Raw genomic sequence first — 27,960 nt, 5'->3', positions numbered from 1 at the left:
AGTCACTTTTCAAAAGTTGCTAAAAGTTCCAAATACATTTTTAAAAGTAGCTAAATTTGTTGCTAGGTGCTGTTTAAAAAAAAAGTTGCCAGGGTAGTCTGAAAAGTTGCTAAATCTAGCAACAAAATTGCTAAATTGGCATCACTGGATGGCTATGTGGTTTCACTTTTCCCCTGAAAAAGTCAGTCTACTGTAATCTTTGTGGTCGTTTGGATTCTACTGACGTCCAGTGGTGATCACGCGTATTGCCGAGGCTCATAAATAAAGTGTTACACTGACTTGAGTTGATATTTTAGGCTACATTGTATTAATGATTAATGTACTTATCGATTGGTTGTCTTTTTGGGGTAAGCGGCTCTGTTTGATTAGCTTGTTACATGTTCACGTGTGGGTGGACGGGATAAAGTCATTATTCACACTGATTTAGTAACTTTGGATTTTCCCCTCCAGTAAACGCCACAATATATATTTTTTAATCGGCTTCTTAATTTTTCGCCGTGTTCTACCCTAATCCATTTCGTTGAAACACGACAGCCTAGAGGAACTCCAGAACTGACAAAAAAAAATCCTCGTATCTGCTTCCATTCAGCACTGCTCTCATTCTTTACCTTAGCTATGCAACTCATTCTTTCCTGTGTTTTCCTGGCATTTTGGAGGGGATTGGTCAAAGGTAAGAAGAAAAAAAAAGTTTTTTGTAATTCTATTTTGGAGACAATTGACAGTAGATTAATGTGCCAATTAGTATCTATTTTAATGTAGCTGGAATTGGTTTATTGATTTTATTGTTGATTGTTGTGTCTTTGTTGGTTACACATTATATTCCTTGGTCAGCTCATTTTACAAAGAAATGGTATGGAAATGACTGCAGCAAAAACGATTAGGTGGCATTTTAGTTTGGTTATTAATGGGATCAGTAATGTATACTGTAATTTTACTGACTGCATTCTGTCAAGTGGGTGATTCTGTCAGGTGAAGAGTTTTGATAGGGGAAAGGAGACACTTCTCCACCCATGTAAGCTTCACAAAAATGGTGTAATGGTCCAAAGGTCTTGTGTGCTCAGTCAGACCCATGCACAAATGTTGTTCAGGAAAATAGCTGACACACAGACAGCTGGGTACCCAAAACATGTCATACTTTTCAGAATTCAGTAAATAGGCCTAGTGGTTGTAAGTTAGAACTTCTAACCAAAGTCCTTCTGAAACAACCCTAATTTGTAATAAACTCCAGTAAGATAGTGGTTAGATTGAATGAATAACAAGTCCCATTAGGCATTAGGACTGTGTTTTTTGTGTTTGGCCATAGGGTACCGCTGTCCTCTGAATGACTTCCAGCGTTCCGAGGGAAGGGAGCTGGTTCCGACCTCCTGGAACTCTGCACGGGTGCTGATACTGCCAGGGCTGACGCTGGAGGACTGTGCCAGACGATGCTCAAATACACTGGACTGCAGGTACCCTGGAGTGTTGTACAACCTCACTACAACACCTAGCAATCTTAGCGGTTAAGGTGTTGGACACAGGTTTGAGTTCCAGTCAGACTACCCCCGAATTCTTACAAAAATATAACACAAGCTTACATGAAAACTCCTTGGACAAGGAAGCGTGCAGGTAAAATCATGGTCGACCCTGGACACCCCATCTTTTAAAGACTCTCCACTGGCAGACGGTTAAGGGGCCCTATTCAGTCAACCTTGTGGAAGTTCATCTTGACAGCGTGATTGAAATTTAAAGGCTGCATTCACGGTAAATGCTGCATATGTCGGCTCAATCGGAAATTACCTTTGAATTTCTAGCACGGAATCTGTAACGCTTCAGCTATACAGATTGAATAGAGCCCTGGGTCAATCATGAAAAAAATGGTCTCCACCTGAACAGTTTCTTCGCCCATGCTGTGGCCCTCTTTCCGCAATCTGTGGCTCTCATCAACCGGCCAGCGGGCTCATAGGAATTACTCTATATATACGCAAGTATGTGGACACCCATTCAAGTTAGTGGATTCAGCTATTTCAGCCACACCCGTTGCTGACAGGTGAATAAAATTGAGCACACACCCGTGCAATCTCCAAAGACAAGCATTGGCAGTAGAATGGCCTTACTGAAGAGCTCAGTTGCTTTCAACGTGGCACCGTCATAGGATGCCACCTTTCCAACAAGTCCATTTTGGACATTTCTCCCCTGCTAGACCGGCCCCGGTCAACTGTAAGTGCTGTTATTGTGAAGTGGAAATGTGTAGGAGCAACAACGGCTCAGCCGCAAAGTAGAGGGCCACACAAACTCACAGAATGGGACCGCCGAGTGCTGAAGCGCGAAGAGCTTAAAAATCGTCTGTCCTCAGTTGCATCACTCACTACCGGGTTCCAAACTGCCTCTGGAAGCAACATCAGCACAATAACTGTTTGTCGGGAGGTTTATGAAATGGGTTTTCATGGCCAAGCAGTCGCACCCAAGCCTAAGATCACCATGTGCAATGCCAAGCTTCGGCTGGAGTGGTGTAAAGCTCACCGCCATTGTACTCAGGAGCAGTGGAAACGCATTATGTTGAGTGATGAATCATGCTTCACCAATGGGCGAATCTGGGTTAGGCGGATGCCAGGAGAATGCTACCTGCCCCAATGCATAGTGCCAACTGTAAAGTTTGGTGGAGGAGGAATAATGGTTCTGGGGCTGTTTTTCATGTTTCGGCCAAGGCCCCTTAGTGCCATTGAAGGGAAATCTTACCTCTTCAGCATACAATGACATTGTAAGCGATTCTGTGCTTCCAACTTTGTGGCAACAGTTTGGAGAAGGCCCTTTCGGTGTGGAAGAACTGGCCTGCACAGAGCCCTGACCTCAACCCCATCGAACACCTTTGGGAGGAATTGGAACGCAGACTGCGAGCCAGGCCTAATCACCCGACCTCACTAATGGTCTTGTGGCTGAATGAAAGCGAGTCCCCGCAGCAATGTTCCAACATCTAGTGGAAAGCCTTCCCAGAAGAGTGGAGGCTGTTATAGCAGCAAAGGGGGATCAACTCCATATTAATGCCCATGATTTTGGAATGAGATGTTCGACAAGCACGTGTCCACATACTTTTGGTCATGTAGTGTAAGTGACTTTGCATTGAACCAATTACTGCACCTTGTCATCAATGACCTCTAATACAAATCTGCACTATACTGCATTTGCACCAGTGAGGCTGCTGAGGGGAGGACAGCTCATAATAATGTCTGGAACAGAGTGAATGGAATGGCATCAAACAGATGGCGTGTTTGATGTATTTGATACCATTCCACTAATTCCTCTCTGGCCATTACCACGAGCCTGTCTTCCCCAATTAAGGTTTCACCAACCTCCTGTGATTTGCACTATGTAGACCTCTGTACAACATCGTATATATTTGCCATGGCAACACCCTTCCCTCTGCTTATATAGAAGTATCCCCTCTTTAAATGGTATATTCCCACTGCAATCAGCCTAAACTCCAGAGTTTTATGTTTACTGTACCGATATTGAATACTCTGTATGATGTCTTTGTGGACTTGTGTTTCTATTCTGTTTGTATATTGTCTGTTGCTGGCAGCACCTTCTCACTAAGGCAAATTCTGGGTATTCCATGTGTAAATGTACTTTGACGAAATAAAGGAGATTCTAATTTCACCAGAGCCTTCAACTACGAGACGCGTCCCTCCATCACCTGTAAACAGCTGCCATGGGTGGAGGATGGCAGCAACGCAGAGGTCAAGAGGAACGTCAACTGTGACCTTTATGAGAAGAAGGGTAAGCTTTGTGGTCAAAGTGAGGTCATGTTCTCTGTCATTTATGTCATTTTACTACAAAATGTAGTGTCAGTAGTATGCTGTGATTTTAGTTTGAAAATATATATTTTTTTCTGTGATGTGCAGTCTACGTAAGAAAGTGCATTGTGGGTAAAGGAGAAGACTATCGAGGCAAGGTGTTCATGACAAAAAGTGGCCATACTTGTCAACAGTGGTGGTCAAAGTTCCCACACGATCACAGGTAATATCATCCCATTGATTTCTGAGAGTTGTAGTTTGGAAGCTGAAAACATGACCCAGAAGAATATATAATACGATATGTCTCTGTCTCTCTCACACACATGCTGTTGCTATACTTGTCATAGATGGACACCCACAGCTACTAATGGCTTGGAGCTGAACTACTGCAGGAACCCAGATGGGGACCGCATCGGGCCGTGGTGCTACACCACTGATCCAGAACGGCGTTATGAGACCTGCAATATCCCCCACTGCAAAGATGGTACGTCCCATTCTGTTATAAAATTCCAGCAGTTGAAGGATTGCAACTGCATATGTTTCTAAAGATAATGTGATAACACTATGTGTGTATGTATTGTATTTGAACGTATTATCTGTTAGGCACAGTGGACATGTCTGTTAGGCACAGGACATATCTGTTAGGCACAGGACATATCTGTTAGGCACAGGACATATCTGTTAGGCACAGGACATATCTGTTAGGCACAGGACATATCTGTTAGGCACAGTGGACATATCTGTTAGGTACAGTGGACATGTCTGTTAGGTACAGTGGACATGTCTGTTAGGTACAGTGGACATATCTGTTAGGCACAGGACATATCTGTTAGGCACAGGACATATCTGTTAGGCACAGTGGACATATCTGTTAGGTACAGTGGACATGTCTGTTAGGTACAGTGGACATGTCTGTTAGGTACAGTGGACATGTCTGTTAGGTACAGTGGACATGTCTGTTAGGTACAGTGGACATGTCTGATAGGTACAGTGGACATGTCTGATAGGTACAGTGGACATGTCTGTTAGGTACAGTGGATATGTCTGTTAGGTACAGTGGACATGTCTGTTAGGTACAGTGGACATGTCTGTTAGGTACAGTGGACATGTCTGTTAGGTACAGTGGACATGTCTGTTAGGTACAGTGGACATGTCTGTTAGGTACAGTGGACATGTCTGTTAGGTACAGTGGACATGTCTGTTAGGTACAGTGGACACGTCTGTTAGGCACAGTGGACACGTATGTTAGGCACAGTGGACACGTATGTTAGGCACAGTGGACACGTATGTTAGGCACAGTGGACACGTATGTTAGGCACAGTGGACACGTCTGTTTTGATCACAGAGAACAACACAGTGTTGTTACAAATTGTGTGTGTTTGGGTTTGTGCACAGAGGTGTGTATCACATGTAATGGGGAAGACTACAGGGGTCAGGTTGACCACACAGTGAGTGGCCGAGAGTGCCAACGTTGGGACCAGCAGTACCCACACCAACACATCTACCAGCCTGAGAAGTATGTCTGTCCACCCAGCGCTATTATCACCTACCACTACCAATACAACCACCACCACTATAACCACCACCACTTTAACCACCACCACCACTTTAACCACCACTATAACCACCACTACAACAACCTCTACAACCACCACTACAACCACCACTACAACCACCACCACTATAACCACCACTACAACCACCACCACTATCACCACTACAACCACCACCACTATAACCACCACTACAACCACCACCACTACAACCACCACCACTATCACCACTACAACCACCACCACTACAACCACCACCACTACCAACCACTACAACCACCACCACTACAACCACCACCACTATAACCACTACAACCACCACCACTATAACCACCACCACTACAACCACCACCACTACAACCACCACCACTATCACCACCAACCACCATCACAACCACCACTACAACCACCACCACTACAACCACCACCACTATAACCAACCACCACTACAACCACCACTACAACCAACCACTACAACCACCACTATAACCACCACTACAACCACCACCACCATACAACCACCACCACACCACTACAACCACCATCACTATCACCACTACAACCACCACCACTATCACCACTACAACCACCACCACTATCACCACTACAACCACCACCACTATCACCACTACAACCACCACCACTATCACCACTACAACCACCACCACTACAACCACCACCACTACCACCACCACAACCACCACCACTACAACCACCACCACTATCACCACTACAACCACCACCACTATCACCACTACAACCACCACCACTACAACCACCATCACTATCACCACTACAACCATCACCACTACAACCACCACCACTATCACCACTACCAACCACCACCACTGTAACCACCACTACAACCACCACTATAACCACCACTACAACCGCCACTACAACCACCACTACAAACCACCACTATAACCACCACTACAACCACCACCACTACAACCACCACCACTATCACCACTACAACCACCACCACAACTATAACCACCACCACTATCACCACTACACCACCACCACCACTATCACCACCACCACTACAACCACCACCACTACAACCACCATCACTATCACCACTACAACCACCACCACTATCACCACCAACCACCATCACTATCACCACTACAACCACCACCACTATCACCACTACAACCACCACCACTGTAACCACCACCACAACCACCACTACAACCCACACCACCACTACAACCACTACCACCACTACAACCACCACTATAACCACCACTACAACCACCACCACTACAATCACCACCACTACAACCACCACCACTATAACCACTACAACCACCACCACTATCACCACCACTACAACCACCACCACTATCACCACCACCACTATAACCACCACTACAACCACCACCACTACAACCACCACCACCAAAACCACCACTACAACCACCACCACTAACACCACTACAACCACCACCACTATAACCACCACTACAACCACTACAACCACCACCACTATAACCACCACCACTATCACCACTACAACCACCACCACTACAACCACCACCACTGTAACCACTACAACCACCACCACTGTAACCACTACAACCACCACCACTATCACCACTACAACCTCCACCAATATAACCACAACAACTACCACCACTATCACCACTACAACCTCCACCAATATAACCACAACAACTACCACCACTATCACCACTACAACCACCACCACTATCACCACTACAACCACCACTACAACCACCACCACAATCACTACAACCACTACCACCACTACAACCACCACCACAACCACCACCACTACTACCACCACCACCACTACAACCACCACACAATCACACAACCACCACCACTACAACCACCACCACTACAACCACCACCACTACAACCACCACTATAACCACCACTACAACCACTACAACCACCACCACTATAACCACCACTATCACCACTACAACCACCACCACTATCACACTACAACCACCACCACTGTAACCACCACAATCACCACTACAACCACTACCACCACCACAACCACCACCACAATCACTACAACCACTTCCACCACTACCACCACCACCACTACCACCACACAATCACCACACAACCATCACCAACCACCACTACCACCACTACAACCACCACCACTACCACCACTACAACTATCACCACTACAACCACCACCACTACAACCACCACCACTATCACCACTACAACCACCACCACCACTACACCACCACCACTACCACCACTACAACCACCACCACTGTAACCACCACTACAACCACCACCACTAAACCACCACTACAACCACCACTACAACCACCACCACCACACAACCACCACCACAATCACACAACCACTACCACCACTACATCCACCACCACAATCACTACAACCACTACCACCACTACAACCACCACCACAATCACCACCACTACAACCACCACCACTATAACCACTACAATCACCACTACAACCACCACCACTACAACCACCACCACTACAACCAACCACCACAACCACAACTACAACCACCACCACTATAACCACCACCACTATCACCACTACAACCACCACCACTATAACCACTACAACCACCACAACACACCACTACAACCACCACCACTGTAACCACCACTACAACCACCACCACTACAACCATCACCAAAACCACCACTACAACCACCACCTCTATAACCACCACCACTATAACCACTACAACCAACACCACTATAACCACTACAACCACCACAACACTACCACTACAACCACCACCACTATAACCACAACAACAACCACCACTACAACAACCACCACTACAACCACCACCACTATCACCACCACTATCACCACAACCACCACCACTATCACTACAACCACCATCACCACAACCACCAGCACTACAACCACCGCCGCTACAACCACCACTAGAACCGCCACCACAACTACAACCACCACTACAACCACCACCACTACAACCACCACCACTGTAACCACTACAACCACCACCACTGTAACCACTACAACCACCACCACTATCACCACTACAACCTCCACCAATATAACCACAACAACTACCACCACTACAACTACCACCACTATCACCACTACAACCACCACCACATCCACCACACCACCACAACACCACCACCACTACAACCACCACCACAATCACTACAACCACCACTACAACCACCACCACAATCACTACAACCACTACCACCACCACAACCACCACCACAATCACTACAACCACCACCACTACAACCACCACCACTACAACCACCACTATAACCACCACTACAACCACTACAACCACCACCACTGTAACCACTACAATCACCACTACAACCACTACCACCACTACAACCACCACCACAATCACTACAACCACTTCCACCACTACAACCGCCACCACTACCACCACTACAATCACCACCACAACCATCACTACAACCACCACTACCACCACTACACCACCACCACTACAACCACCACCACTACCACCACTACAACCACCACCACTACAACCACCACCACTATCACCACTACAACCACCACCACTACAACCACCACCACTATCACCACCACCACTACAACCACCACCACTATCACCACTACAACCACCACCACTGTAACCACTACAACCACCACCACTATCACCACTACAACCACCACTACAACCACTACCACCACTACAACCACCACCACAATCACTACAACCACTACCACCACTACAACCACCACCACAATCACAATAACCACCACTACAACCACCACCACACAACACCACCACTATAACCACCACTACAACCACCACCACTACAACCACCACTATAACCACCACTACAACCACTACAACCACCACCCACTATAACCACCACCACTACCACCACCACAACCACCACCACTATACCACCACCACCACCACAACACCACCACTACAACCACCACCACTATAACCACCACTACAACCACCACCAACACCACATCACCAAAACTACAACCACCACCACCACCACAACTATAACCACCACCACTATAACCACTACAACCAACACCACTATAACCACTACACCACCACAACACTACCACTACACCACCACCACTATAACCACCACAACAACCACCACTACAACCACCACCACTATCACACAACCACCACCACTATCACTACAACCACCATCACCACAACCACCACCACTACACCACCACCACTACAACCACCACACTACAACCACCACAGAACCAACCACTACACCAACCACCACCACAACCACCACCACTGTAACCACTACAACCACCACCACTGTAACCACTACAACCACCACCACTATCACCACTACAACCTCCACCAATATAACCACAACAACTACCACCACTACAACTACCACCACTATCACCACTACAACCACCACCACTATCACCACTACCACTATCACCACTACAGCCACCACTACAACCACCACCACAATCACTACAACCACCACTACAACCACCACCACAACCACTACAACCACTACCACCACTACAACCACCACCACAATCCACAACCACCACCACAATCACTACAACCACCACCATTACAACCACCACCACTACAACCACCACACTACACCACCACTACAACCACCACTATAACCACTACAACCACCACCACTGTAACCACTACAATCACCACTACAACCACTACCACCACTACAACCACCACCACAATCACTACAACCACTTCCACCACTACAACCACCACTACCACCACTACCACCACTACAATCACCACCACAACCATCACTACACCACCACTACCACCACTACAACCACCACTACAACCACCACCACAACCACCACCACACCACCACACAACCACCACCACTACAACCACCACCACCACCACTACAACCACCACCAACCACCACCACTACAACCACCACCACTATCACCACTACAACCACCACCACTACAACCACCACCACTATCACCACCACCACCACCACTACCACCACTACAACCACCACCACTATCACCACTACAACCACCACTACAACCACTACCACCACTACAACCACCACCACAATCACTACAACCACTACCACCACTACAACCACCACCACAACCACAACAACCACCACTACAACCACCACCACTACAACCACCACTATAACCACCACTACAACCACCACCACTACAACCACCACTATAACCACCACTACAACCACTACAACCACCACCTCTATAACCACCACCACTATAACCACTACAACCACCACCACTATAACCACTACAACCACCACAACACCACCACTACAACCACCACCACTATAACCACCACTACAACCCCCACCACTACAACCATCACCAAAACCACCACTACAACCACCACCACTACAACCACCACTATAACCACTACAACCACCACCACTATAACCACAACAACTACAACCACCACCATTATCACCACAACCACCACTATCACCACAACCACCACTACAACCACCGTCACCACAACCACCAGCACTACAACCACCACCGCTATAACCACCACTTCAACCCTCACAACCACCACTACAACCACCACCACTATCACCACTACACCACCACCACCACTATAACCACCACCACTATCACCACTACAACCATCACCACTACAACCACCACCACTATCACCACTACCACCACCACTATCACCACCACCACCACCACCACTATCACCACACCACCACCACTATCACCACTACAACCACCACCACTATCACCACTACAACCACCACCACTATCACCACTACAACCACCACCACTATCACCACCACCACTGTAACCACTACAACCTCCACCACAACCACCACTACAATCACCACCACTACCACCACCACAACCATTACAACCACTACCACCACTACAACCACTACCACTCCACTATTTTTATCACCTACCACTACAACCACCACCACTATAAGCACCACTACAACAACCACTACAACCACCACCACTATCACCACTACAACCACCCCCACTATAACCACCACTACAACCACCACCACTATCACCACTACAACCACCACTACTACAACCACCACCACTATCACCACTACAACCATCACTACTACAACCACCACCACTATCACCACTACAACCACCACTACTACAACCACCACCACTATCACCACACAACCATCACCACTACACCACCACCACCACTATCACCACTACAACCACCACCACTATCACTACAACCACCACCACTGTAACCACCACAATCACCACTACAACCACTACCACCACTACACCACCACCCACCAACCACTACCACCACTACAATCACCACCACAACCATCACTACATCACCACCACTATCACCACCAACCACCACCACAACCACCACCACCACTACAACCACCACCACTACAACCACCACCACTACAACCACCACTATAACCACCACTACAACCACTACAACCACCACCACTATCACCACCACAATCACCACTACAACCACCACCACTATCACTCACAACCACCACCACTGTACAACCACCACTACAATCACCACTACAACCACTACCACCACTACAACCACCACCACAATCACTACAACCACTACAACAACCACCACCACCACCAACCACCACCACTACCACCACACCACAATCACCACCACAACCATCACTACAACCACCACCACCACCACTACAACCACCACTACAACCACCACCACTACAACCACCACTACAACCACCACCACTACAACCACCACCACTATCACCACTACAACCACCACCACTACAACCACCACCACTATCACCACTCACTACACTACACCACCACCACCACCACCACTACAACCACCACCACTACAACCACCACCACTATCACCACTACAACCACCACCACTGTCACCACTACAACCACCACCACTATCACCACTACAACCACCACTACAACCACTACCACCACTACAACCACCACCACAATCACAATAAACCACCACTACACCACCACCACTACAACCACCACTATAACCACCACTACAACCACCACCACTACAACCAACCACTATAACCACCACTACAACCACTACAACCACCACCACTATAACCACCACCACTATAACCACTACACCACCACCACAACCACCACCCAACCACTACCACACAACCACCACCACCACTACCAACCACACACTACAACCACCACCACTACAACCACCACCAAACCACCACTACAACCACCACCACTATAACCACCACCACCACCACAACCAACCACCACCACTATAACCACCACCACTACAACCACCACCACTATAACCACCACCACTACAACCATCACCAAAACCACCACTACAACCACCACCACTACAACCACCACCATTATCACCACACCACCACCACTATCACCACACACAACCACCACCACTACAACCACACCACACTACAACCACCACCACTACAACCACCACCGCTATAACCACCACTTCAACCACAACCACCACTACAACCACCACCACTCATCACCACTACAACCACCACCACCACTATAACCACCACCACTATCACCACTACAACCATCACCACTACAACCACCACCACTCCACTATTTTTATCACCTACCACTACCAACCACCACCACTATAACCACCACTACAACCACACCACTACAACCACCACCACAACCACCACCACCACTAACCACCACTACAACCACCACCACTATAACCACCACTACAACCACCACCACTATCACCACTACAACCATCACACTACAACCACCACCACTATCACCACCACTACAACCACCACCACTATCACCACTACAACCACCACCACTATCACACTACAACCACCACCACTGTAACCACTACAACCACCACTACAACCACTACCACCACTACAACCACCACCACTACAATCACCACCACAACCACCACCACACTACAACCACCACTACCACCACTACAACCACCACCACAACCACTATCACCACTACAACCACCACCACACAACCACCACCACTATCACCACTGCAACCACCACCACTACAACCACCACCACACCACCACTACAACCACCACCACCACAACCACCACCACTATCACCACTACACCACCACCACTATCACCACTACAACCACCACCACTATCACCACCACTACACCACTACACCACCACCACTACCACCACTACAACCACCACCACTACCACCACCTACCACCACTACAACCACCACCACAACCACTATCACCACTACAACCACCACCACTACACCACCACCACCACTACCACCACCACTACAACCCACCACCACTACAACCACCACCACTACAACCACCACCACTCACCACTACAACCACTACAACCACCACCACTATCACCACCACCACAACCACCACCACCACCACTATCACCACTACCACCACCACCACCACTATCACCACTACAACCACCACTACAACCACTACAACCACCACCACCACCACCACCAACCACCACCACTACCAACCACCACCACTACCACCACTACAACCACCACACACAACCACTACAACCACCACCACTACAACCACCACCACTACAACCACCACCACTACTACAACCACCACTACAACCACCACCACTATAACCACCACTATCACCACTACAACCACCACCACTATCACTACAACCACCACCACTACAACCACCACCACTATCACCACTACAACCACCACTACAACCACCACCACAATCACTACAACCACTACCACCACTACAACCACCACCACAATCACTACAACCACTTCCACCACTACAACTGCCACCACTACCACCACTACAATCACCACCACAACCATCACTACAACCACCACTACCACCACTACAACCACCACTACAACCACCACCACTACCACCACTACAACCACTACCACCACCACCACTATAACCACAACCACCACCACTATCACCACAACCACCACCACTATCACCACTACAACCACCACCACTACAACCACCACCACTATCACCACTACAACCACCACCACTACAACCACCACCACTATCACCACTACAACCACCACTACAACCACTACCACCACTGTAACCACTACAACCACTATCACCACTACAACCACCACCACAACCACTACCACCACTACAACCACCACCACTATAACCACCACTACAACCACCACCACTACACCAACCACCACTATAACCACCACCACTACCACCACTACAACCACCACCACTATAACCACTACAACCACCACAACACACCACTACAACCACCACCACTACAACCATCACCACCAAACCACCACTACAACCACCACCACTATAACCACCACCACTATAACCACCACCACTACAACCACCACCACTATAACCACCACCACTACAACCATCACCACCAAAACCACCACTACAACCACCACCACCACTACAACCACCACCACTACAACCACCACCACTACAACCACAACACCACTACAACCACCACCATTATCACCCACAACCACCACTATCACCACAACCACCACTACAACCACCACCACAACCACCACACACCACAACCACCACCACCACTATAACCACCACTTCAACCACCACTACCAACCACCACTACAACCACCACCACTATCACCACTACAACCACCACCACCACTATAACCACCACTATCACCACTACAACCACCACCACTATCACTCTACAACCACCACCACTGTAACCACTACAATCACCACTACAACCACTACCACCACTACAACCACCACCACAATCACTACAACCACTTCCACCACTACAACCGCCACCACTACCACCACTACAATCACCACCACAACCATCACTACAACCACCACTACCACCACTACAACCACCACTACCACCACCACACAACCACCACCACTACAACCACCACCACTATCACCACTACAACCACCACCACTACAACCACCACCACTATCACCACTACAACCACCACCACTACAACCACCACCACTACCACCACCACTACAACCACCACCACTACAACCACCACCATTATCACCACAACCACCACTATCACCACAACCACCACTACAACCACCGTCACCACAACCACCAGCACTACAACCACCGCCGCTATAACCACCACTTCAACCGCCGCTACAACCACCACTACAACCACCACCACTATCACCACTACAACCACCACCACCACTATAACCACCACCACTATCACCACTACAACCACCACCACTACAACCACCACCACTCACCACCACTACCACCACCACTATCACCATCACCACCACCACCACCACTATCACCACTACAACCACCACCACCATCACCACTACCACCACCACCACTATCACCACCACAACCACCACCACACAACCACCACCACTGTAACCACCACCACCACAACCCTCCACCACAACCACCACTACAATCACCACCACTACCACCACCACAACCATTACAACCACTACCACCACTACAACCACTACCACCACCACTATTTTTATCACCTACCACTACAACCACCACCACTATAAGCACCACTACAACCACCACCACAACCACTACAACCACCACCACTATCACCACTACAACCACCCCCACTATAACCACCACTACAACCACCACCACTACCACCACTACAACCACCACTACTACAACCACCACCACTATCACCACTACAACCATCACCACTACAACCACCACCACTATCACCACTACAACCACCACCACTATCACACTACAACCACCACCACTGTAACCACTACTATCACCACTACAACCACCACCACCATCACCACCACTACAACCACCACCACTACCACCACTACAATCACCACCACCACAACCATCACTACAACCACCACTACCACCACTACAACCACCACCACAACCACTATCACCACTACAACCACCACCACTACAACCACCACCACTATCACCACTGCAACCACCACCACTACAACCACCACCACTATCACCACTACAACCACTACAACCACCACCACTATCACCACTACAATCACCACCACTATCACCACTACAACCACCACCACTATCACCACTACAACCTCCACTACAACCACTACAACCACCACCACTACCACCAGTACAACAATCACCACTACCACCACTACAACAATCACCACTACCACCACTACAACCGCCACCACTACAACCACCACCACAATCACCACTACCACCACTACAACCACCACCACAATCACCACTACCACCACTACAACCACCACCACAATCATCACTACAACCACCTCCACTACCACAACCACCACCACAATCATCACTACAACCACAATCATCACTACAACCACCACCACCACCACTACAACCACAACCACCACTACAACCACTGTCAACCACTATAACCACCACCACTACAGCCACTACAACCAATTCCACAACCATTACAACCACTACCACCACTACAACCACTACCACTCTTTTACGTGCTTTTTGTTGTAGGCCTACATGCCTTTGTACAGTGCATTTGGAAAGTATTCAGACCCCTTCACTTTTTCAAAATGTTGTTACTTTACAGCCTTATTCTAAAATGTATTAAATAGTTTTTTTCCCCTCATAAATTTACACACAGAACCCATAATGACAAAGCGAAAGCAGGTTTTTATCATTTTTTGCAAGTTCATATTTTTTAAATACCTAATTTACATAAGTATACAGACCCTTTGCTATGAGACTCGAAACTGAGTTCAGGTGTATCCTGTTTCCATTGATCATCATTGAGATGTATCTACGACTTGATTGGAGTCTACCTGTTGAAAATTATATTGATTGGAGATGATTTGGAAAGGCACGCACCTATCTATATAAGGTCTTACAGTTGACAGTGCATGTCAGAGCAAAAACCAAGCTATGCGGTCAACTGAATTGTCCGTAGAGCACCGAGACAAGATTGTGTTGAAGCACAGATCTGGGAGAGGGTACCAAAACATTTCTGCAGCATTGAAGGTCCCCAAGAACACAGTGGCCTCCATCATTCTTATATGGAAGAAGTTTGGAACCACCAAGACCCTTTCTAGACCTGGCTGCCCGGCCAAACTGAGCAATCGGGGAAGAAGGGCCTTGGTCAGGGAGGTGACCAAGAACCCAATGGTCACTCTGCCTGAGCTCCAGAGTTCCTCTGTGGAGATGGGAGAACCTTCCAGAAGGACAACCATCTCTGCAGCACTCCACCAATCAGGCCTTTATGGTAGTGTTAGGCTCTAATTTCCAGAGTAAAAACTCTACTGACACTATGAAATCTTAACTAGGTTTATTCTTCCCAGAGGATCAATACAGTTGCATTAGACAAAGACCTTTTCAGACAAGCAGTGATATTTAAGCCTTCCTCCTAGGCTCCGCCTACACATCTGAACAAACACGGGCCATAAACTTTCATTTCTCCCTTAACGTGACCTGACCTGATCTCGCCCCCTTCATCACTAATCCATGGCTCTCTCCCCTTCTCAATGCCTGACACATGTGATCGCTTTCCCTGCACTCAGTACATTCCAAGCTCAATTGCCCCCACCATATACTTTCCTCTTACAGATAACCATTAACCTCTGGTGTAGCCCCTCCGCTATGGCACCCCTCGTTTCTCTATTACAACTAATGATTAATAAGGATTTAAAGTTCAGAAATCCAAACCTGTCAGTAGAGTGGCTACTCCACAGTAAAAGGCACATGACAGCCCGCTTGGAGTTTGTCAAAAGGCACTTAAAGGACTCCCAGACTGATGAAACCAAGATTTAACTCTTTAGACTGAATACCAAGCGTCATGTCTGGAAGAAACTTGGCATCATCCTAACGGTGAATCATGGTTGTGGCAGCATCATGCTGTGGGTGTGTTTTTCAGCGGCAGGGACTGGGAGACTAGTCAGGATCGAGGGAAAGATGAACGGAGCAAAGTACAGAGAGATCCTTGATGAAAACTTGCTCCAGAGCGCTCAGGACTTCAGACTGGGATGAAGATTCGCCTTCCAACAGGACAACGACCCTAAGCACACAGCCAAGATAACGCAGTAGTGGCTTCGGGACAAGTCTCTGAATGACAAATCTCTGGTCCAGCCAGAGCCCGGACTTGACCCCAATCGAACATCTCTGGAGAGACCTGAAAATAGCTGTGCAGCGAGGCTACCCATCCAACCTGACAGAGCTTGAGAGGATCTGCAGAGAAGAATGGGAGAAAATCCCCAATTACAGGTGTGTCAAGCTTGTAGCGTCATACCCAAGAAGACTTGAGGCTGTAATCACTGCTAAAGGTGCTTCAGCAAAGTACTGAGTACAGGGTCTGAATACTGATGTAAATGTAATATTTCAGTTTTTTTATTTGAAATTAAAAGGTGAAGGGGTTTGAATACTTTCCGAATGCACTGTATACGGCCAGCATTACTCCTGTCTAATCAATATTTAGTACTGTAACAGAGTAGAGAACAATCAATCATTCCAATTGAGAATTTCCTAACATTGTGCTGGAATATTGTACATGTACATTCCAGGTATCCAGATAAGAGCTTGGATGATGACTACTGCCGTAACCCAGACGCCTCCCCTGTTCCCTGGTGCTACACCACAGACGCTGATATGGAGAGAGAGCGCTGCGAGATCAGCAAGTGCTGTATGTCTTTCCCCCTCATACACCCACCCAGTCCATTAATTCACACTATTCCATCATTATAACAATGTAATACAATCTATATCGGCCCTCATAATGACACTTCTCCTTCACTCTAGCTGTGGTTACAAAGAGACGCCTCCGGTCCAGCTACACCACAAACTGTTTCCGTGGTCGCGGGGAGGATTACCGCGGTAAAGTAAATGAGACGACCGGCGGTATCGCCTGTCAGCGTTGGGACGCCCAGTACCCGCATGAGCACCCCTTCTACCCAAACACCTACGAATGCAAGTAAGCCAGAAAAACAGGCGATAGAGGGATGGATGGATGAATGAGAGGTGGGATTGATGGTTAAAGGGATGAGAGGTGGGACTGATGGTTAAAGGGATGAGAGGTGGGACTGATGGTTAAAGGGATGAGAGGTGGGACTGATGCTTAAAGGGATGAGAGGTGGGACTGATGCTTAAAGGGATGAGAGGTGGGACTGATGCTTAAAGGGATGAGAGGTGGGACTGATGCTTAAAGGGATGAGAGGTGGGACTGATGGTTAAAGGGATGAGAAGATGGACTGATGCTTAAAGGGATGAGAGGTGGGACTGCTGGTTAAAGGGATGAGAGGTGGGGCGATGACCAGTGAGTCGTGGTATGCGAAGTGAAGTTTATTGACATGAATATCTACATGAATGGCTGATCTTGGGTCTAGTTATTTATGTTCCTAGAGTACATTTACAATTTAGTCATAGCAGAATCTCATGTCCAGAGCGACTGAGATTCAGTAGCATACATCCAACATACTGTATTTATCCATGAATAATGATCCATGTGTTTTTGTGTGCTATACTTATTGTCTGTACTACACCATTGCTCCCAGGGGCTTGGAGGAGAACTACTGTCGTAACCCAGATGGATCCGAGGCACCCTGGTGCTTCACGTCTGTGCCTGAGATGAGGACGGCTCTTTGTTTACAGATCAAACGCTGTGCAGACGACATTGAAGCTGAGGGTACACTGCCCTCTGGTGTTTCAATGGGCCCGATGCTCTCTCAATGCAATCTAGTTTCCTCAAAAACAAGTCTACTTAATAACACAAAGAAGGGGTTGGGGGTTAATTCTATTTCAATTCCAGTAGTTTTTTAAGGTTAACCAAATTCCAATTCCACATTTTTCTCATTGAAAAGCATTAAAGAGAAAAGGGAATTGGATTGTTAGTGTATTGACTGGAATTCAAATGGAATTGATCCCAACCCTGGTGTCTGTAATCATGTTTTATGTCCTTTTTCCCCACACCCTAGATTGCTACCATGAAAATGGTAAAAACTACAGGGGTGTAGTCCGTAAGACGCGTAAGGGCATCACATGTCAGAAGTGGAGTGTCAACATGCCTCACAAAACAAAGTATGAAAAAATGTCATTAATCATGAATTCATAAAAGGCAGGTCTATTTGGTGTTGTCAAAGAGGGAAACTGAATATATAGTTATTTATGGGATAGTATCATGTGTTTGTAGAAGTGTCTCCTGGGCCATGCATAGGTAGGTTTACTGTACTGTGGTTTTCCAGGATAAACCCAGGGACCCACCCTGATGCCAACCTGACGGAGAACTACTGCCGGAACCCAGATGGGGACCAGCACGGACCCTGGTGCTACACCACTGACCCCAAAACAGAGTTTGACTACTGTGCCATCAAGCAATGTGGTAAAGATTCCCCTCCTCCCATAACTCTGTGCCCTCAGGAATCACATTCCTCTCTCCATATCGTTCTCTTGTTACTCTGTCACTCATTATCTCTTATCTCTATGCTCTAATAGTAGGCCTAATATTATTATTAATATTAATAATAACAATATTAACTTACTAACACTATAAAGCTATTTTCATACATTTTGCTCAAAGCACTAATCCCTCTATGGGCCTGTGTTGTTATAAACTGATTAAATAATTATTCTGGTTATTGTTGTTTGAACAGCTGGGGAGAAAGTGTCCATCATTGAGCCATCAGGTGAGTTTTTAAAGGGATATGTAATATGTAACTACAATGAAAAATCAGTATTTTCTGGAAGTGGACCTGTGTAAACAACTTGTGTGTGTGTGTGTGTGTGTGTGTGTGTGTGTGTGTGTGTGTGTGTGTGTGTGTGTGTGTGTGTGTGTGTGTGTGTGTGTGTGTGTGTGTGTGTGTGTGTGTGTGTGTGTGTGTGTGTGTGTGTGTGTGTGTGTGTGTGGACGCACACACAGAGATTGTGGAGTTTAATGAGTGTGGAAAGAGAGAGGATCGTTTGGCCAAGAGCCCAATACTGCGTATTGTTGGTGGGCTTCCTGGAAACTCTCCCTGGACCGTCAGTCTCAGAGACAGGTCAGTCTGAGACAGCAGTCTTCATAACCTCTCTGTCCCCCCCTGTAAGAGCCCAGTCTTCATAACCTCTCTCTCCCCCTGTTAGTGCCCAGTCTTCATAACCTCTCTCTCTCCCTGTTAGAGCCCAGTCCTCATAACCTCTCTCCCCCCTGTTAGTGCCCAGTCTTCATAACCTCTCTCTCTCCCTGTTAGAGCCCAGTCCTCATAACCTCTCTCTCTCCCCTGTTAGAGCCCAGTTCTCATAACCTCTCTCTCCCCTGTTAGAGCCCAGTCTCTCATAACCTCTCTCTCTCTCCCCTGTTCTCCTTCCCCTTGTTAGAGCCTAGTCTCTCTCTCTCTCTCTCCCTCCCCTTGTTAGAGCCTAGTCTTCATAATCTCTCTCTCTCTCTTTCTCCTTCCCCTTGTTAGAGCCTAGTCTTCATCTCTCTCTCTCTCTCTCCTTCCCCTTGTTAGAGCCTAGTCTTCATCTCTCTCTCTCTCTCTCTTTCTCTCTCCTTCCCCTTGTTAGAGCCTAGTCTTCATCTCTCTCCTCTTTCTCTCTCCTTCCCCTTGTTAGCGCCTAGTCTTCATCTCTCTCCCTCTCTCGCCTTCCCCTTGTTAGAGCCTAGTCTTCATAATCTCTCTCTTTCTATCTCTCTCTCTGCCTGTCTGTCTGTCTCTCTCTCTCTCTCTCTCTCTCTCTCTCTCTCGTTCCCCTTGTTAGAGCGTAGTCTTCATAATCCCTCTCTCTCTCCACGTTAGAGCCCAGTATTCATGACCTCTCTCTCTCCTTGTGTGCAGGAAAGGAAACCATTTCTGTGGAGGCTCCCTGGTTAGCTCCAAATGGGTGATCAGTACTAAGCAGTGTTTCTCCTCTTGGTATGCTTTATGATTTCTGATGCATTTACATGTTATTGTTGTTTTTTAAAACACAGTAAAATAAAGTAAAAAGTGTCAAATCCAATACATTTTAAAAGAACCAGATCTAGACTCTAAAACAACAAGCCTAAAATAACCTCAAATGGTATAAATCTCTTGAATGTGATGAGGATCGTTGGTCAGTGTGTGTTCCTCTATGTGCAGCTATGTTGACCTTCCGGGGTACTCGGCCATGATGGGGACATTGTTTCGTAACCCCATAGTAGGAGAGCCAGACCGACAGACTATCCCTCTCACCAAGATCGTCTGTGGACCCTCTGAGTCCCAGCTGGTCATGCTACAACTGGAATAGTGCGTACACACACAAACACATGCATGCAGCGATGCACATACACACACACACACACACTAACCACATACGGTACACACGTACAGTATATCGTACACGTACAGTACCCAAGCAATATTATCATACCACTTTTCCAACTAGACCATCCAATATGATTTAACAGAAAATCCATTTAAATCCACATTCAGCTCAGTCTAATGCTCTCTCTCCTCCTCCTCTTCCTTAGCCATGCCCAGTTTAACGAGCGTGTGTCTCAGATATGCCTGCCCCCTGAACGCTACATAGTTCCAGAAGGAACCCTCTGTGAGATCGCAGGCTGGGGCGAAACTCAAGGTAAAGTAGAGCTATGCTCATAATTGTAACGCTTCAATATTATTTACTCACATTCCTCAATATGAATCTTTAAAGGCACCCACCAGAGGGCAGTGCCGCTCCTACTTCGGTATAATTCCTGCTTGTTTAGGTTCCACCTCCGAAGAATGACACAGGTTACTTATACATACAGTATTCACGAATTGGGGGTGGGAAAGAATGTTGTGGGGATTTCCATATGGCGTCAGTGTAGCTACTCTATATCATCTACTGCATCTTTATGTAATACATGTATCACTAGCCACTTTAACTATGCCATTTTGTTTACATACTCATCTCATATGTATATACTGCACTCAATACCATCTACTGTATCTTGCCTATGCCGCTCTGTACCATCACTCACTCATATATCTTTATGTACATATTCTTTATCCCCTTACACTTGTGTCTATAAGGTAGTAGTTTTGGAATTGTTAGCTAGATTACTTGTTGGTTATTACTGCATTGTCGGAACTAGAAGCACAAGCATTTCACTACACTCGCATTAACATCTGCTAACCATGTGTATGTGACAAATAAAATTTGATTTGATTTGATCAGGCATGCTAACCTTAGCTAGCCAACTTGCTAACCTTATCTACCAAGCTAAAGTTATCTGTTGTTGTCTTTTTATTTTTTTATTACACCGTATTCAAAAGATGAGCAAGTTGGCTAGGCTGGTTCTGGCGCAGGATTTGTCATAAGCATTTAGAGAAAACTACTTGGAAACTAGTGTCTTTGATTTTGCCATCTAATGTTATCTCCAAAGTTTTGGCATCTTCCCTAAGACACATGCATTTTTGTACATTGTAATGGACACGGTGCAACCTTTTGTAGATAGGCTTCTGGCAGGCTTTGGCTGCAGTACAGAAATGCCAAGTAAGTCCTTGATCATGGTTCTCACAAAGGAAGTGAAATGATAGACTTGAATGACTTTGCTCCTGATTCACGTCTAAAATAACATGTAACAACACCCTGAGCACATTGGACACGAAACACCAAAACAAATGTAACAACAGCACAACAAAATAGATTAACAAGTTCCTTGAATTGTCTTTTGTGGGGGCCTGTTCATTATATGATAGACAATTATATATATATACAGTACCAGTCAAAAGTTTGGACACACCTACTCATTCAAGGATTTAAAAAAAATATATACTATTTTATACATTGTAGAATAATTGTGAAGACTTCAAAACTATGATATAACACATATGGAATTATCTAGTAACCAAAAAGGTGTTGAACAAATCAGAATCTATTTTAGATTTTAGATTCTTCAAAGTAGCCACTCTTTGTCTAGATGACAGCTTTGCTCACTCTTGGCATTCTCTCAACCAGCTTCACCTGGAATGCTTTTCCAACAGTATTGAAGGATTTTCCACATATTCTGAGCACTTGTTGGTTGCTTTTCCTTCACTCTGTTGTCCAACTCATCCCAAACCATCTCCATTGGGTTGAGGTCGGGTGATTGTGGCCATGTCATCTGATGCAGCACTCCATCACTCTCCTTCTTGGTCAAATAGCCCTTACACTCGCTGGAGGTGTGTTGGGTCATTGTCCTGTTCTAAAAACAAATGATAGTCCCAAAAAAAATCACAGACAGTATCACCAGCAAAGCACCCCCACACCATCACACCTCCTCCTCCATGCTTCACGGTGTGAATCACACATGCAGAGATCATCTGTTCACCTACTCTGCGTCTAACAAAGACACAGCGGACCAAAGGATAGTTTTCCACCGGTCTAATGTCCATTGCTCATGTTTCTTGGACCAAGCAAGTCTCTTCTTATTATTGGTGTCCTTTAGTAGTGGTTTGTTTGCAGCAATTCGACCATAAAGGCCTGATTCACGCAGTCTCTGAACAGTTGATGTTGATATGTGTCTGTTTCTTGAACTTATCCTCTGAAGCAAAGGTAACTCTGGGTCTTCTTTTCCTGTGTTAGTCCTCATAAGAGCCAGTTTCATCATAGCGCTTTATGGTTTTTGCGCCTGCAGTTGAAGAAACTTTCAAATGGCTTGAAATTTTCCGGATTGACTGACCTTCATGTCTTAAAGTCATGATGGACAGTCATTTCTTTGCTTATTTGAGCTGTTCTTGCCATAATATGGACTTGGTCTTTTACAGAATAGGGCTATCTTCTGTATACCACCCCTACCTAGTCACAATTTAACTGATTAGCTCAAACGCAAAGAAGGAAAGAAATTCCACAAATTAACTTTTGTCAAGGCACACCTGCTAATTGAAATGCATTCCAGGTGAATACTTCATGAAGCTGGTTGAGAAAATGCCAAGAGTATACAAAGCTATCATCAAGGCTACTTTGGGTGGCTACTTTGAAGCTTCTAAAATCTAAAATATATTTAGATTTGTTCAACACTTTTTTTGGTTACTACATGATTACATATCTGTTATTTCATATATAAATATACAGACTAGCAAAAAAATATGTGAAAATTGACAAATTATCCAATAGATTATGTAAGTAGTCTGGTAAAAAAAAAGTGGAGGCGAAAAGCTGTTTGGGTCATTCACGAATAGGAAGAACTTTGCAGGTGTTTCTGATTAATTGCTGGTTGGTGGTAACATTTAAATTAAATCTAGCCCTGAAAAGAAACGTCATAGGAGAAACACTGACTGTCACTCCTACCTCCAGTCTGCCAGGGCCGGTGGTTAATAATCTTCATCACGCAGACCTGCTCTTCAACATTACCCACAACTGCTCTCCAACATTACACACACCTGCTCTCCAACATTACCCACACCTGCTCTCCAACATTACCCACACCTGCTCTCCAACATTACCCACACCTGCTCTCCAACATTACCCACACCTGCTCTCCAACATTACCCACACCTGCTCTCCAACATTACCCACACCTGCTCTCCATCATTACCCACACCTGCTCCCCATCATTACCCACACATTTCCCCCATCATTACCCACACCTGCTCTCCATCATTACCCACACCTGCTCCCCATCATTACCCACACCTGCTCCCCATCATTACCCACACCTCCTCTCCATCATTACCCACACCTGCTCCCCATCATTACCCACACCTGCTCTCCATCATTACCCACACCTGCTCTCCATCATTACCCACACCTGCTCTCCATCATTACCCACATCTTTTCCCCATCATTACCCACACCTGCTCTCCATCATTATCCACACCTGCTCTCCATCATTATCCACACCTGCTCTCCATCATTACCCACACCTGCTCTCCATCATTACCCACACTACCCATCATCTGTGGATCTATTGGGGCATTATGCAAATTGGAGTGGGTCCAGGGTGTCTAGGATGATGGCGTTGATGTGAGCCATGTGAGCCAGCTTTTCAAAGTATTTCATGGCAACAGATGTGTCCCATGGGGCAATAGTCATTTAGGCATTCTTGGGCACAGGACACTATGGTGGTCTGCTTGAAACATGTAAGTATTATAGACTGGGTCAGGGAGAGGTTGAAAATGTCAATGAAGACACTTGCCAGCTGGTCAGTGTATGCTCTGAGTATGCGTCCTGGTAATCCGTCTGGTCCCGCGCCCTTGTGAACATTAACCTGTTTAAAGGTCTTACTCACATTGGCTATGGTGATGCTCTCATGCATGGTTCAGTGTTACTTCCCTTGAAGCGAGCATATGACCAGGGCCCTGAGTTGACCCAGGTCAGATTACATGGTCAGGAAAAACATAGGAACCAAATTTATGAAATGTTTTCTGCCCTTGAAGTTATGAAGTATCTGCTTTACTAATGTAGCATGTAAATGAGAAAGTGTTTCAGATCCTGGACCAACAGATAGTGTTGTTATTTCCAGTACCACTCAGCATATGTCTTCCTCGTTGTCTCGTTCTCTCTATCTCATCCTCCTTTCCCCCTCTTTCCCTTTCTCTCTCACTTTCTTAGGCACTTCTACAGATGACTCTGTGCTCAATGTGGCTCAAATACCAGTTATAAGCAACAAAGATTGTAACAACTACTTTCGGGGTCGTGTTCGGGAGAACGAGATGTGCACCAACTCCTTCCAGGGTGGGGTGGGTGCCTGTGAGGTAGGTTCGGTGTGTTTGTGAGTTGTAGGATCTGTCTATGAGCAATAGTTTGTTTGTATGAGAGAGACTGAGATTGATGGTGAGCAAAAATGATAAGAACTTTATTTTAGGATATTAATTATGTGACATACAGCCAAACACAAACATGTACAGATGTATGATCTTAATTTGAGCCAGTTTGCTACTGAAGGAAAATAATCCTGCAGCAATGTGAATATTTATGTGGATTATATTTAATGGAAATGTTTGTAGGGGTTGATACATTTTTTGTAAGGAAAAATCAAGTCTGAAATTACAAACTTCAGAAGCCTTTTTAAACCTCAAATACACTACAAGTTTGAAATGACCCACATTGCAGGAAAGTTCTGTGACAATGATCTAACAGTGATGTGTTCTTTCAATGTGACCCCCAGAGAGACTATGGGGGCCCTCTGGCCTGTCAGAACAGTGACTGCTGGGTGCTTGAGGGAGTGATCATCCCCATGAGGCGCTGTGGACACCCAGGCCAGCCTAACATCTTCATCCGTGTCTCTGTCTATGTGGACTGGATTAAGAAGGTCATGGAGATGGCTTAGTCACGAATACATTATGTCACCAAGCAGTGACTGGCTCTATGTTCTACTGGACTGCAATATATTTATCCACCCTCACCCCCCACCCATAGCTCACAATCCATGACCACCTAATTGTAATCCATGACCATCTACATACAATTAGTTAATATACACTGAGTATATCAAATATTAGGAACAATATTGATTTTCCCTCAGAACAGTCTCAATCCTTCGGGGCATGGACTCTACAAGGTGTCGAAAGCATTCGACAGGGATGCTTTTTGAATGCTGGCCCATGTTGACTCCAGTACTTCCCACAGTTATGTCAAGTTGGCTGGATGTCCTTTGGGTGGTGGACCGTTCTTGATACACACAGGAAACTGTTGACTGTGAAAAACACAAACCAATGCACATGGTACCTACTACCATACCCTGTTCAAAGGCACATAAATATTTTGTCTTGCCCATTCCCCTACTGAATGGTACATAAA

General features: G+C 46.4%; 1 protein-coding gene across 1 annotated transcript; it reads left to right on the top strand.

The window, feature by feature from the left end:
* The first annotated feature begins 359 nt into the window (after positions 1-359).
* Positions 360-27,960, top strand: LOC112247074 (hepatocyte growth factor-like protein). The gene is made up of 18 exons (XM_042331130.1): positions 360-670; positions 1,304-1,448; positions 3,638-3,753; positions 3,879-3,993; positions 4,118-4,254; positions 5,166-5,286; positions 18,828-18,946; positions 19,063-19,234; positions 19,815-19,945; positions 20,235-20,337; positions 20,502-20,638; positions 20,910-20,942; positions 21,176-21,293; positions 22,074-22,151; positions 22,356-22,502; positions 22,727-22,833; positions 26,773-26,915; positions 27,329-27,960. Exons 1-18 carry the CDS (start codon positions 616-618, stop codon positions 27,488-27,490), a joined length of 2,139 nt encoding a protein of 712 aa, XP_042187064.1. The 5' UTR covers positions 360-615; the 3' UTR covers positions 27,491-27,960.

The sequence above is a fragment of the Oncorhynchus tshawytscha genome, linkage group LG02 (assembly GCF_018296145.1).
Source record: "Oncorhynchus tshawytscha isolate Ot180627B linkage group LG02, Otsh_v2.0, whole genome shotgun sequence".
Taxonomy (NCBI): Eukaryota; Metazoa; Chordata; class Actinopteri; order Salmoniformes; family Salmonidae; genus Oncorhynchus; species Oncorhynchus tshawytscha.
This window is presented reverse-complemented; position numbering and strand designations above follow the sequence as displayed.

Coding starts and splice junctions, on each gene's coding strand:
- LOC112247074 (XM_042331130.1), top strand. CDS start 616: ATGCAACTCATTCTTTCCTGTGTTTTCCTGGCATTTTGGAGGGGATTG. Junction 5,287..18,827: donor CACATCTACCAGCCTGAGAA/GTATGTCTGTCC, acceptor TGTACATTCCAG/GTATCCAGATAAGAGCTTGG. Junction 22,152..22,355: donor AAGCAGTGTTTCTCCTCTTG/GTATGCTTTATG, acceptor CTCTATGTGCAG/CTATGTTGACCTTCCGGGGT.